We start from the raw sequence: 13321 nt of genomic DNA, 5'->3' as shown, positions 1-13321 counted from the left end.
CACGCCACGCTAATTTTTGTATTTTAATAGAAGAGGGGTTTCACCATGTTGGCCAGGCTGGTCTCAAACTCCTGACCTCAGGTGATCCGCATGCTTTGACCTTCCAAAGTGCTGGGATTACAGGTGTGAGCCACCGTGCCCAGCCACCATATATTATATAATATACTTTTATTTTTAAAATATAACTGTTTCATGTTTGCTTGAGAAGGATATATATTTTCAAATGTTTAAATCCAAGTTTTTGTAAATGACCAATAAATATATGTACTGTATCTTATATATAGTATATATAAATATATACTGTATCTTATATATAGTATATATAAATATATACTGTATCTTATATATAGTATATATAAATATATACTGTATCTTATATATAGTATATATAAATATATACTGTATCTTATATATAGTATATATAAATATATACTGTATCTTATATATAGTATATATAAATATATACTGTATCTTATATATAGTATATATAAATATATACTGTATCTTATATATAGTATATATAAATATATACTGTATCTTATATATAGTATATATAAATATATACTGTATCTTATATATAGTATATATAAATATATACTGTATCTTATATATAGTATATATAAATATATACTGTATCTTATATATAGTATATATAAATATATACTGTATCTTATATATAGTATATATAAATATATACTGTATCTTATATATAGTATATATAAATATATACTGTATCTTATATATAGTATATATAAATATATACTGTATCTTATATATAGTATATATAAATATATACTGTATCTTATATATAGTATATATAAATATATACTGTATCTTATATATAGTATATATATACTGTATCTTATATATAGTATATATATACTGTATCTTATATATAGTATATATATACTGTATCTTATATATAGTATATATATACTGTATCTTATATATAGTATATATATACTGTATCTTATATATAGTATATATAAATATATACTGTATCTTATATATAGTATATATAAATATATATACTATATTGTATATATAGTATATACTATCATATATAGCATATATAAATATATACACTATATCACATATATAGCATATAAAAATATATATACTATATCTTATATATAGCATATATAAATATATACTATATCTTATATACAGCATATATAAATATATACTATATCTTATATACAGCATATATAAATATATACTACATCTTACATATATAGCATATATAAATATACTACATCTTATATATAGCATATATATACATCTTATAGCATATATAAATATATATACATCATATATAGCATATATACTATATCATATATATAGCATATATATACTATATCATATATATAGCATATATACTGTATCATATATAGCATATATATACTGTATCATATATAGCATATATATACTGTATCATATATAGCATATATATACTGTATCATATATAGCATATATACTATATCATATATAGCATATATACTATATCATATATAGCATATATACTATATCATATATAGCATATATACTATATCATATATAGCATATATACTATATCATATATAGCATATATACTATATCATATATAGCATATATACTATATCATATATAGCATATATACTATATCATATATAGCATATATACTATATCATATATAGCATATATAAATATATATGCTATATCATATATATACTATATCATATATATAGCATATATAAATATATATGCTATATCATATATATACTATATCATATATATAGCATATATAAATATATATGCTATATCATATATACTATATCATATATATAGCATATATAAATATATATGCTATATCATATATATACTATATCATATATATAGCATATATAAATATATATGCTATATCATATATATACTATATCATATATAGCATATATAAATATATATGCTATATCATATATATACTATATCATATATATAGCATATATAAATATATATGCTATATCATATATATACTATATCATATATATAGCATATATAAATATATATACTATATCATATATATAGCATATATAAATATATATGCTATATCATATATAGCATATATAAATATATATGCTATATCTTATATATAGCATATATACGTATATATGCTATATCTTATATATAGCATATATACGTATATATGCTATATCTTATATATATAGCATATATACGTATATATGCTATCTTATATATATAGCATATATATGTATATATGCTATATCTTATATATATAGCATATATACGTATATATGCTATATCTTATAAAATTATATAATATACTTTTATTTTTAAAAGCATATTATATAAAAATAACATAATATGTTTTGTTAGGAAGCATCTATTTGTATTTGCAATTAGCAAAGGGATTAGACTAATAATGGAACTGATTTCTCTCCCTGTCACACGATGAATTAAATGGAATTCTTCAGGGGAGGAATGTGAGGCCACATAATGATTGGATGTTACTAAACTGCAGTTAGAGAAAGTAAGTGTTCTGTTGAAACATACAAGGCAAAGAAAAGAAAGAGGTTAGTATTTCTGTTAGTTTAGTGAGGTAAAAAAAAACGTGTGATTTCACCTTTCTTCCCAGGTTGGAAGATCTGCTCTGAGTTCGTGGGAAGCTATTGTGGGCCTCTGATCTTCCTGGTTTCTAACAGTGAGACTGCAAAAAAAAAGACATTCACATGTTGACAGCTCAGTCCCTGCCAAGAAAATACTTTTTACAAATACTTTAAAGAGAACTTCAGATCCCCAAGTATTAATAGAATTTCTTCTTCTACTTGGAAAAAAAAATGACCCCAGTTAGTTTTCCCAAGCAAACCAAAAGTGTGACAATAAGGTACTAGAAATATAAATTATTTATAACATTGTGGTTTCTACTATTGAGAAAGAGTTAGAAATTATTGTGTTCAATTATACTTAGAATAATGATTTTTTAAATAAAAACATTCATTAGAAAATAGTAAAAAAGGGTTGGGTGCGGTGGCTCATGCCTGTAACCCCAGCACTTTGGGAGGCCAAGGCAGGAGGATCACTTGAGGCCAGGAGTTTAAGACCAGCCTGGGCATCATAGCGAGACCCTGTCTCTATTTAATACAAAAATTAAAAAAATGAAAATAGTAAAAAAGTAAGACTGTCAGGAATGTATTGGGGTTTCATTTCATTTTCTGCATCTTAAAAAGTATACATCCTCTAGGCTTTGTTTCCAGTCAAAATGGAGGCTTCATATATTTATAGGCAAATATACAAAAGTAGTAGAGAAAAATAAAGTGCAAAATCAAAATCTATTGTATTTCTCTAAAGAGTTTGTTTTCTTATACACATTCTGTACATTTGTCTGTAAACTTATTCCAAGTTTTTTTGTTGTTATCGTAAATGGAATTTGTACTTTTATCTCATCTTCTAACTGGTTATTGTTGTAATATGAATGCTACTTTTTTTTTTTTTTTTTGAGACCAAGTCTTGCTCTGCTGCCCAGGCTGCAGTGCTGTGGCGCAATCTCAGCTCACTGCAACCAAGCGATTCTTGTGCCTCAGTCTCCTGAGTAGCTGGGACTACAGGCATGTGCCAACACGCCCGGCTACTTTTTGTATTTGGTTTCACCATGTTGGCCAGGCTGGTTTCAAACTCCTAACCTCAAGTGATCCACCCACCTGGACCTCCCAAAGTGCTGGGATTACAGGCATGAGCCCCCGTGCCCGGCCACTTTCTTAATCACTTTTTTGAGCTATCATTCATATGCCGTCAAGTTTATCTGTTTAGAGTGTACAATTCAGTGGTTTTTAGTATACTCACAAAGTTGTGCAACCATCCCTACTATCTAATTCCAGAACATTGTCATCACCCCCAAAAGAAACCCCACCAGTAAGCAGTCACTGCTTATCACCTGTATCTCCCCACTCTACCGGCCCTAAGCAAGCACGAATCCGCTTCCTGTCTCTATAGATTTGCCTGTTCTGGAGCATACCGTATGTGATCTTTGCTGGCTGTCTCCTTTCACTTGGCGTAATGTTTTTGCACTTAGCCCATGCCGTAGCATGTATCGGCACTTCATTTCATTTTCCAGTTGAATAATATCTCACTGTTTGGATAGACACATCACATTTCGTTTGTCCATTCATCAGCAGATAGACATTCGGGTTGTTTCCACATTTTGGCTGCATGAATCATGCTGCTATGCACATTCCTGTGCAAGTACGTGCGAACATATATTTGTGTTTCTCTCAAGTAGAAACTTCGGAGTAGAATTGCTGAGTCATATGGTAACTTGAGTTTTAACATTTTGAGGAACTCCCAAACTGTTTTACAAAGCAATTGCACCATTTCACATGGTAATATTTGAGGGATCCAATTTCTCCATGTCCTTGCCAACAGTTACTGTTGTCTTTTTTATTCTAGCTTCATAAGTGGGTGAGAAGTGGTATTTCATTGTGGTTTTGATTTGCATCTTGCTAATGACTACTGATGTGGAACACCTTTTCATGCATTTACTAGCTATTTGTACATCTTTGGAGAGATGTGTGTTCAGATCTTTTGACTATTTCTAAATTGATTTATTTGCATTTTATTATTGAAATGGAAGTGTTCTTTATTTTAAGATCTGAGGCCTAAAGAGTATTATTTTAATGATAATTTTATATCCTTCTTATTTCTGAATTCTTCTGTATTTGTATCAGTTATAGCTATAATTCTCTTCGGGTTTCATCTGCAAATAGGAAGAATTTTACCTCTTTATTTCCAATTCTCAGGCCTCTAATTTTCTTGTCTAATTAGCTAACACCTAAAATACTTTTTTTTTTTTTGAGATGGGGTCTCGCTCTGTCTCCCAGGCTGGAGTGCAGTGGCGTGATCTCAGCTCACTACAACTTCCGCCTCCCGGATTTAAGCGATTCTCCTCCCTCAGCCTCCTGAGTAGCTGGGACTACAGGCGCGCACCACCACACCCGGCTAATTTTTGTATTTTTAGTAGAGACGGGGTTTCACTATGTTGGTCCCGCTGGTCTTGAATTGCTGACCTTGTGATCTGCCCGCCTCAGCCTCCCAAAGTGTTGGGATTACAGGCGTGAGCCATGGCGCCTGGCCAAATACATTGTTAAATAGTAGTAGAGATTGTGGACATTTTGCCTTATTCATGATTTTTGCAGGAATGCTTTCAGCATCCCATCAACATAAAAATAGATTTTATCACTGACAATTTGGGTTTTCTTTATCTTGTTGCTACTGTATTTTCTATATTCTTTATTATATCTTTTCTTAACACTCTTTATTTTATAAAAGTTTTTTAGCCTGTTTTTAGCACAACTGTTTTATAAATTTTCAGTGTGTGTGTGTGTGTGTGTAGCTCTATTTTTCTTTAAAGGCAAAATCATTAGAAATGCAGGAACCCTTTTGACTTCTTTCTTTCATGATGTCATGGCTAAATAGTTTCAGTAAATAATGGCTTCTTTAAAAAAAATCCAACCAAAAAAAACTTGAGAGGCATCTGAGTGGTACGCTCTCTGCATGACTTCCGAGGCTTCTTTTGTAAGCAAAACACATTACTGCTCAGTGGGTATGAAAAAGCAGAGGAAAAAAGAGATGAATTTGACAGGAGATTCCTCAGAGAACCAGAAGCTGTACTGCAAACTAAATAATGCAAACTTATTTCAGCTTTGATATACTTTTTCCCTCATTTCAAGTAAGAATGTTTTAAAGAGACAATGTGTTTTTGAAAAAGAGAAGAATTTTTTTTTGTGAAGTTTTCTTTACCTCGGTCCACTGTTATTGTTACAGCAGACCTAGAAGATGTCTATAGTAGCCAAGATAGTTGCTCGCTGTGTTTTAGGAAGTTTCAGTAAAAGCAGACCCATGGCCAGATATATTTTGGTAAAATTTTGAGTGATAAAGAGAAAACTTACTAGAAAGGAAAAAAACTTTATATTCAACTGAACAAGAATCAGCATGCCTTCCCTTATAACACTAAATACCAGAAGGCCTTACAGCAAAATGTTGAGAAAGATTCACAAGTACTTAGAAAAGAAATTGCCATTTACTTTTCTTGAAAATTGACTTGACTATGTATATTAATATGGATAAATCTCAAAAGTGTGGTGAAAAAAAAACAAGGAAATTCACTATTAAAACAGTTGAAGTTTGCTGTGTACTTTTCCCCATCTCATTTCTTCCTCTCTTTACCCTAGCGAGAGCCACCATTTTTAACTTACTGTTTACCATTCCAATTCATAATTATGCTACTATATTATATTCATAAACATATTTTTAAACATAGTATAAATGTAATTATGTAACATGTATTGCTTTATAATTTTTTTTCCCTCTAGCATATGAATTTATTTATTTCTGAGACAAGGTCTCACTCTGTTGCCCAGGCTGGAGTGCAGTAGCATGATCATAGCTCACTGCAGCCTTGAACTCCTGGGTTCAAGTGATCCTTCCACCTCAGCTTCTAGAGTAGCTGGGACTACAGGCACATGCCACCATGCTGGGCTAACTTTTTTTTTTTTTTTTTTTTTAGTGGAGACATGGTCTCGCTATGTTGCCCCAGCTGGTCTCGAACTCCTGGGCTCAAACAATCCTTCTGCCTTGGCCTCCCAAAGTGCTGGGATTACAGGCGTAAGCCACCACGCCTAACTTATTTATTTGTTTAGTTTTGTTTTTCTAGTATATGAATTTAAGTGCTGTATGGTAGTGGATTGTATAACTATACCACAATATATTCATCCATTCTCCTGTCTATGCCCTTTAGAACCATTTTAAATTTTTCTCACTCAGATGAATGCTGTAGTGAATCTTCTCATACATGTCTCCTTTTTTTGCAGGGGTCTGAGAAGTTTTTCCAGGGTATAGGTTTTTCTTTTCTTTTTTTTTGTTTTTGTTTTTCAGACAGAGTCTCACTCTGTTACACACACTGGAGTGCAACGGCACAATCATAATTCACTGCAGCCTCAACCTCCCTGGGCTCAAGCGATCCTCCCACCTCAGCCTCCTGAGTAGCTGGGACTACAGGTGTGCGCCACCATGCCTGGCTAATTTTTGTGTTTTATTTTTTATTTATTTATTTTTTTGAGATGGAGTTTTGCTCTTGTTGCCCAGGCTGAAGTGCAATGGCGCAATCTCGGCTCACCGAAACCTCCGCCTCCCAGGTTCAAGCAATTCTCCTGCCTCAGCCTCCTGAGTAGCTGGGATTATGGGCATGTGCCACCATGCCTGGCTAATTTTGTATTTTTAGTAGAGACGAGTTTTCTCCATGTTGGTAGGGCTGGTCTCGAACTCCCAACCTCAGGTGATCCACCTGCCTCGGCCTCCCAAAGTGCTGAGATTACAGGCGTGAGCCACCGCGCCCGGCCAATTTTTGTGTTTTTTGTAAAGATGGTGTTTCACCATGTTGCCCAGGCTGATCTTGAGCTCCTGGGCTCAGGTGATCTGCCAGGGTATAGGTTTTAAAAGGGTGTATATTTAACTTTTGTTTTTCTGATCCTTGTTGGTAGGAAATACAAGCAGATTATTTTCTGTTCCATTTCATTTGCTTACTCTTTTGGTTGTTATTTATTAATGTATTTTAATGTTCTTTATCCTGGATATGAATTATTTAATTGCATTGTAACTATCTTATCTGAGTATGTTTTATCTTTTCATTTTATTTTTGGTATCTTTTGTTAAACATATTTTAAAAATAGCTTTATTAAGATATAATTTGGCCGGCCTGATGGCTCACACCTGTAATCCCAGCACTTTGGAAGGCCGAGGCGGGCAGATCACCTGGGGTCAGGAGTTCGAGACCAGTCTGGCCAACATGGTGAAACCCCGTCTCTACTAAAGATACAAAAATTAGCTGGGCATGTTGGTGCATGCCTATAATCCCAGCTACTTAGGAGGCTGAGGCAGGAGAATTGCTGGAACCCGGGAGGCTTAAGTTGCAGTGAGCTGAGATCGCACCACTGCACTCCAGCCTGGGCGATAGAGCGAGATTCCATCTCAAAAAAAAAAAAAAAAGATATAAGTTGCACACTGTACAAGTTGCCAAATTGAACCGTATAATTCCATGGCTTTTAGTATATTTACAGAGTGGTATAACTATTGCCATGATTTTAGAACATTTCATCATCTCCAGAAGGAACTCTGTACACATTAGCAGTAACTCTATCTTCCTTATTCCTAGGCAACTGCTAATCTACTTTCTGTCTCTATGGATTTACCTATTCTGGACATTTCATGTAAGTGGAGTAGTAAAATATGTGGTCTTTTGTATCTAGCTTCTTTCACTTAGCACAATGTTTTCACAGTTCATGCTGTATTTTGGTGGTGTCAAGACTTCATTCCTTTCTCTTTTTCGATACAGAGTTTCACTCTTGTTGCCCAGGCTGGAGTGCAATGGTGCGATCTCAGCTCATTGCGGCCTCCGTCTCCTGGGTTCAAGTGATTCTCCTGCCTCAGCCTCCCAAGTAGCTGGGATTACAGGTATGCACAACCACGCCTGGCTAATTTTTTGTATTTTTTTTAGTACAGATGGGGTTTCACCATGTTGACCAGGCTGGTCCCGAACTCCTGACCTCAGGTGATCCGCCCACTTCGGCTTCCCAAAGTGCTGGGATTACAGGCATGAGCCACTGCGCCAGGCCACTCATTCCTTTTTTTTTTTTTTGAGATGGAGTCTCACTCTGTCGCCCAGGCTGGAGTACAGTGGCGTGATCTTGGCTCACTGCAACCTCCGCCCCCTGGGTTCAAGTAATTCTCCTGCCTCAGCTTCCTGAGTAGCTGGGATTACAGGTGCCTGCCATTGTGCCTGGCTAATTTTTGTATTTTTAGTAGAGACGGGGTTTCACCATGTTGGCCAGGATTGTCTCCCTCTCTTGATCGGCCCGCCTTGTGATCCTCCCACGTCAGCCTCCCACAGGCGTGAGCCACCGCACCCAGCTGATCTTTTTTTTTAAGGTGGGAATTGATTTTTGTATATGGTGCTATGTAGGAATATAAATACATTTTTATATATTTGGATACCAAGCAGGATGACCAATTTTCCTGGTTTGCCTAGGGTTTTCAGGTTTTCTGGGCTATGGGACCTTTCAGTGCTAAAACTGAGAAAGTCCTATCAGTGGGGATGAGTTGGTACCCAAATACCAAGCATCCTGCTGTTTACTTAATAGTTCATTTTCTCCTTTGCTGATGTCACTTTTATCACGTGTTGGTAAGGTTTTCTAGATTTATTGTCTTTCACTGATGTTAAAACTATAGGGTGTATTTTTGGACTAATTATGAATAACATTACTTTTGAAAGAAAATTTTCTTTTAATAATTTTTTCTAAGAAAGTCTGAATTATTTAATTGTATGTCATTGACATGAGATTGTTTACAGCTTTGGTTTCACACTTTTTAACACAAAATTCATTGCCACATTTTATATCAATATTTGACCCCGTTGTATCTATGATTGTTACTTGTTTCCTGAGTCTTTCCTCTGGGTTCCCTTTTTTTCCTCTGAAGTAGGCCCTTTCTTCGGTTCTTTTAGGTTTGCAGGCAGTAAACTCGGTTGGCCTTCGTATGTCTGAGAATGTCTTATTTTACCCACACTCTTGAATTATGGTTTGACTGAGTTTTCAGTTACTTTTCTCCAGCACTTTGAAGACATTGCTCTATTGTCTCTTCAACACACACCTAAGTGCTACAGAAGTGTTGGCTATGATGGTGATGATAGTGCCTTAGGTACAGATACTTATTTTATTCGTCCTACTTGTTACCTGTAGGAGGAGCCTGCTCTGGGACCTGCCCCGCCCTCTAGCCTTACACTATCCCGGGACAATATGTTGACTGGTCAGCATGTCAGCTGCCTCCCACACCCTGCGTGAGGCAGCAGAGAAAGGAGGGAGGGGAAGGTTTGAACGTCAGCTGGAGTCTCACCTGCACCCGGACATCCTGCACATCTCTAGGAGGATGGTCTCATTTCCCCACTGAGACCTACTGGCAGAGTGAGAATATAGGCCCCTAAATGCAGTCTGGCCATCACTGGTGTCTTCCTCCTTTAGGGCAGGCCCTGGACACCCACGTGTTTCCTCTGCCCACCACCAGCGCCTCTCCTCTGGCTTCCTGCAGAGCTGTCCAGATTCCTACCAGGGGCTGAAGTCTCACCTTGACACTGCCTAGCTCTTGTCAGCCCCATGGCCACGTTTCCTCTTGCTGTGGGAATGAAGAGACCATCGGTATCAGGATCCCCTTGGTGGATGTTCTATTGCTGTGTCCCTTCCACCAGATTGGAACTTCTTGGAAATGCATACTAGCCTGAGTTGGGCAGGAGCCACCAAACTTCCCCGGGCATTTCATTTTCAACTCCACTCTCCTCCCCAGGGATCAGTTCTGTTAGTTCCATATCACGGTTCGTGATCAGTCCATTATCAGTTTTTCTTCTCTTCCAGCAGACAGTGAGGTCCTGGTCTAACTTACTGCCAAGCCTACAAAAATTTAGGATGATTTCATTGCTGGAAGTGGTTCACAAACTTGGCTGGCACTAAGCACTTTTCATATCCAAGATCCCAAAGATGTAACCTAAAGTTCCCATGATTTTTAGGTGTAAATTATCTCCTTTTCTCCAGACCTTTAACAGCTACTCAAAGGGTCACAGATGTTTTACATTCAAGTCGTTTCTTTCCTTTTTAAAGCAATGACTGTCTGTGTGTCTTCCTCTACCCGGTAAGTTAGCATATATTTTAATATTTCTCTCTCTTTAAAACACATATTTTGACATTTCTCTTTATTACAAAACAAAATTTATGAAATGGAAGCAGCAGAAGGTAAAATCCAGGCTCCCTCTACTTCATCGCCCTAACCTTTAAGACCTATCTTAGATCCTAAGCCTTCATTACCACAGGAGTGCCTCGAGTCCAATTCTTTCTAACCATTTCTGCCCAAATGTTGATAGTCAATCGTGAACCGCCTGAGGTTGTTCTTTAGTTGTTTAACACACGTTGGCCTGATTTGAGGGATCTGAGCATAAACCCCTTGAGAGCTAGACAGATGCAGCCTGTTGTTATTTCTTGGGTGTCCCTGTGTGTCAGGCATATAGTAGTTGCTTAAAAAACACTTATTGAATTAACCGTAAGCTACCACCACTATTCAGGGGTGCCACGTCCCAGTTAGGAGCACATTACACTTCCCAGTCAGGAGCACATTAATTAAAAAGCCCCAAACCTTACCACGAGCAGCTACAACAGCAGCACCAGCAGAAGCAGCATGCGTTGGACCCGCGACTCCCCGCTCCGGGCTGGCCTGGGGCGGCGCCTGGTGTGTCCTGTGCGGCGGGCATCTGCCGCTTCCGCATCTCCATCCGCTCTGATCCCATCTGCTGCAAGAGGGAGAGGAACAAAGCGGGCGGGAGGGGGTTCCAGCGTTATGAAGGCGTAAGCCCAGGGAGTCAGCCGTTTGGATCATTGAAAAGATACAGTGCGACTACATTCAGGTCATTTTTGCTACTTCTCGTAAAATTTAGTGCTTAGAATCTTAGGATCAATTAATGTATCCAACGTGTAACGCTTATCCTCTGCCAAGCATTGAGATACATTCCAGGGATAAATTAGCAGATGGAAGGCCCCTCCTTAGGCGCTCACAGTTCAGTAAAGGAGACAGAGACACACACGCACTGAAGACTCTGCAGTCAGTGCTACGCAGGGCCGTTCCCAGCTCCAGGCATCCCTGTGGCCTGAACGAAAGGGGGACAGGGATGGTGGCAGCTTCATGACGCTGCCTGTGAGGCCAACGCTCAGATATGGGAGGAGGTCAACACGGGAAGGGCGGCCCGGCTAATACAGCAGGCTGACGAGAGGTCAGAAGAGGAGGTAAGTCCTGGATGCCAGAGTGGCCGGAGTCACATCTTTCCTAGCTGCGTCACCTTGCAGAAGTGATTGAAATTGGGACGTGGAAGCATTCAGAACCCCGCCTGGTACAGAGTAATTGCTCAATTATTCCCAGGAAGCCAGGCAGGAGAGCCAGACTGTGGCCTGCCCAGACCTGTCTTTCCGTACCAGGGATGGTCACCCTCACCTACTTCGATGGAGGCCAAGCCATACGACACAAAAGATCTGTGCCCTTCAGCCTCTGCCCTGTTGTTGGGGACTCCAAGAATGTGAAAGAAGAGAGATATAAAAGCAGCATGAGAAGCAAGAAATTGCTAAGCCCATTTTACGTTGGATACTATCACTTGATGGAGCTAATTGCAAGCTAATATCAAGGACATATTAAAGAACCATAAATAAGACTTTAGAATTAATTTCTGGATCTATTATTCTATTTCAACATTAGATTTGTCTGTTCCTATTGATTATTACCTAATTCTCTATACTGCTGGACTTTGTTCTAATTATTTTATTTTTATTTTTTAAATTATACTTTAAGTTCTGGGACACATGTGCAAAACCTGCAGGTTTGTTACATAGGTACATAGGTATACACGTGCCATAGTGGTTTGCTGCACCCATCAATCTGTCATCTACATTAAGTATTTCTCCTAATGCTATCCCTCCCTTAGTCCCCCATCCACTGACAGGCCCCAGTGTGTGATGTTCCTCTCCCTGTGTCCATGTGTTTTCATTGTTTAATTCCCACTTATGAGCGAGAACATTCAGTTTTTGGTTTTCTGTTCTTGTGTTAGTTTGCTGAGAATGACGGTTTCCAGCTTCATCCATGTCCCTGCAAAGGACGTGAACTCATCCTGTTTCATGGCTGCATAGAATTCCATGGTGTATATGTGCCACATTTTCTTTATCCAGTCTATCATTGATGGGCATTTGGGTTGGTTCCAAGTCTTTGCTACTGTGAACAGTGCCGCAATAAACATATGCGTACATGTGTCTTTATAGTAGAATGATTTCTAATCCTTTGGGTATATACCCAGTAATGGGATTGCTGGGCCAAATGGTATTTCTGGTTCTAGATCCTTGAGGAATCATCACACTGTCTCCCACAATGATTGAACTAATTTACACTCCCACTAACAGTGTAAAAGCATTCCTATTTCTCCACATCCTCTCCAGCATCTGTTGTTACCTAACTTTTTAATCATTGCCATTCTAAATGGCATGAGATGGTATCTCATTGTGGTTTTGATTTGCATTTCTCTAACAACCAGTGATGATGAGCTTTTCTTCATGTGTCTGTTGGCTGCATAAATGTCTTCTTTTGAGAAGTGTCTCTTCATATCCTTTGCCCACTTTTTGATGGGGTTGTTTGTTTTTTTCTTGTAAATTTGTTTAACTTCCTTGTAGATTCTGGATATTAGCCCTTTGTCAGATGAGTA

The 13321-nt window shown here is 37.2% G+C and overlaps 1 protein-coding gene across 13 annotated transcripts in view; it reads right to left on the bottom strand.

The window, feature by feature from the left end:
• The window catches only part of RGS20 (regulator of G protein signaling 20), an 81568-nt gene that overhangs the window by 9738 nt on the left and 58509 nt on the right, over positions 1-13321 (bottom strand). For 9 of the 13 annotated variants that reach the window (XM_034966088.3, XM_003823247.5, XM_034966091.3 and 6 more), the window contains 2 exons: positions 11226-11374; positions 2621-2704 (listed from right to left, as the gene is read on the bottom strand). In XM_034966088.3, coding sequence (XP_034821979.1) covers positions 2621-2704; positions 11226-11374 — 233 coding nt within the window. The remainder of the gene's footprint in view (positions 1-2620; positions 2705-11225; positions 11375-13321) is intronic. The other 4 variants (XM_034966092.3, XM_063606756.1, XM_034966090.3 and 1 more) reach the window with 2 other exon arrangements.

This window comes from Pan paniscus, chromosome 7 (assembly GCF_029289425.2).
Source record: "Pan paniscus chromosome 7, NHGRI_mPanPan1-v2.0_pri, whole genome shotgun sequence".
NCBI lineage: Eukaryota > Metazoa > Chordata > Mammalia > Primates > Hominidae > Pan > Pan paniscus.
Note: the sequence above shows the minus strand (reverse complement) of the source record. Positions and strands in the feature narration are given on the sequence as shown.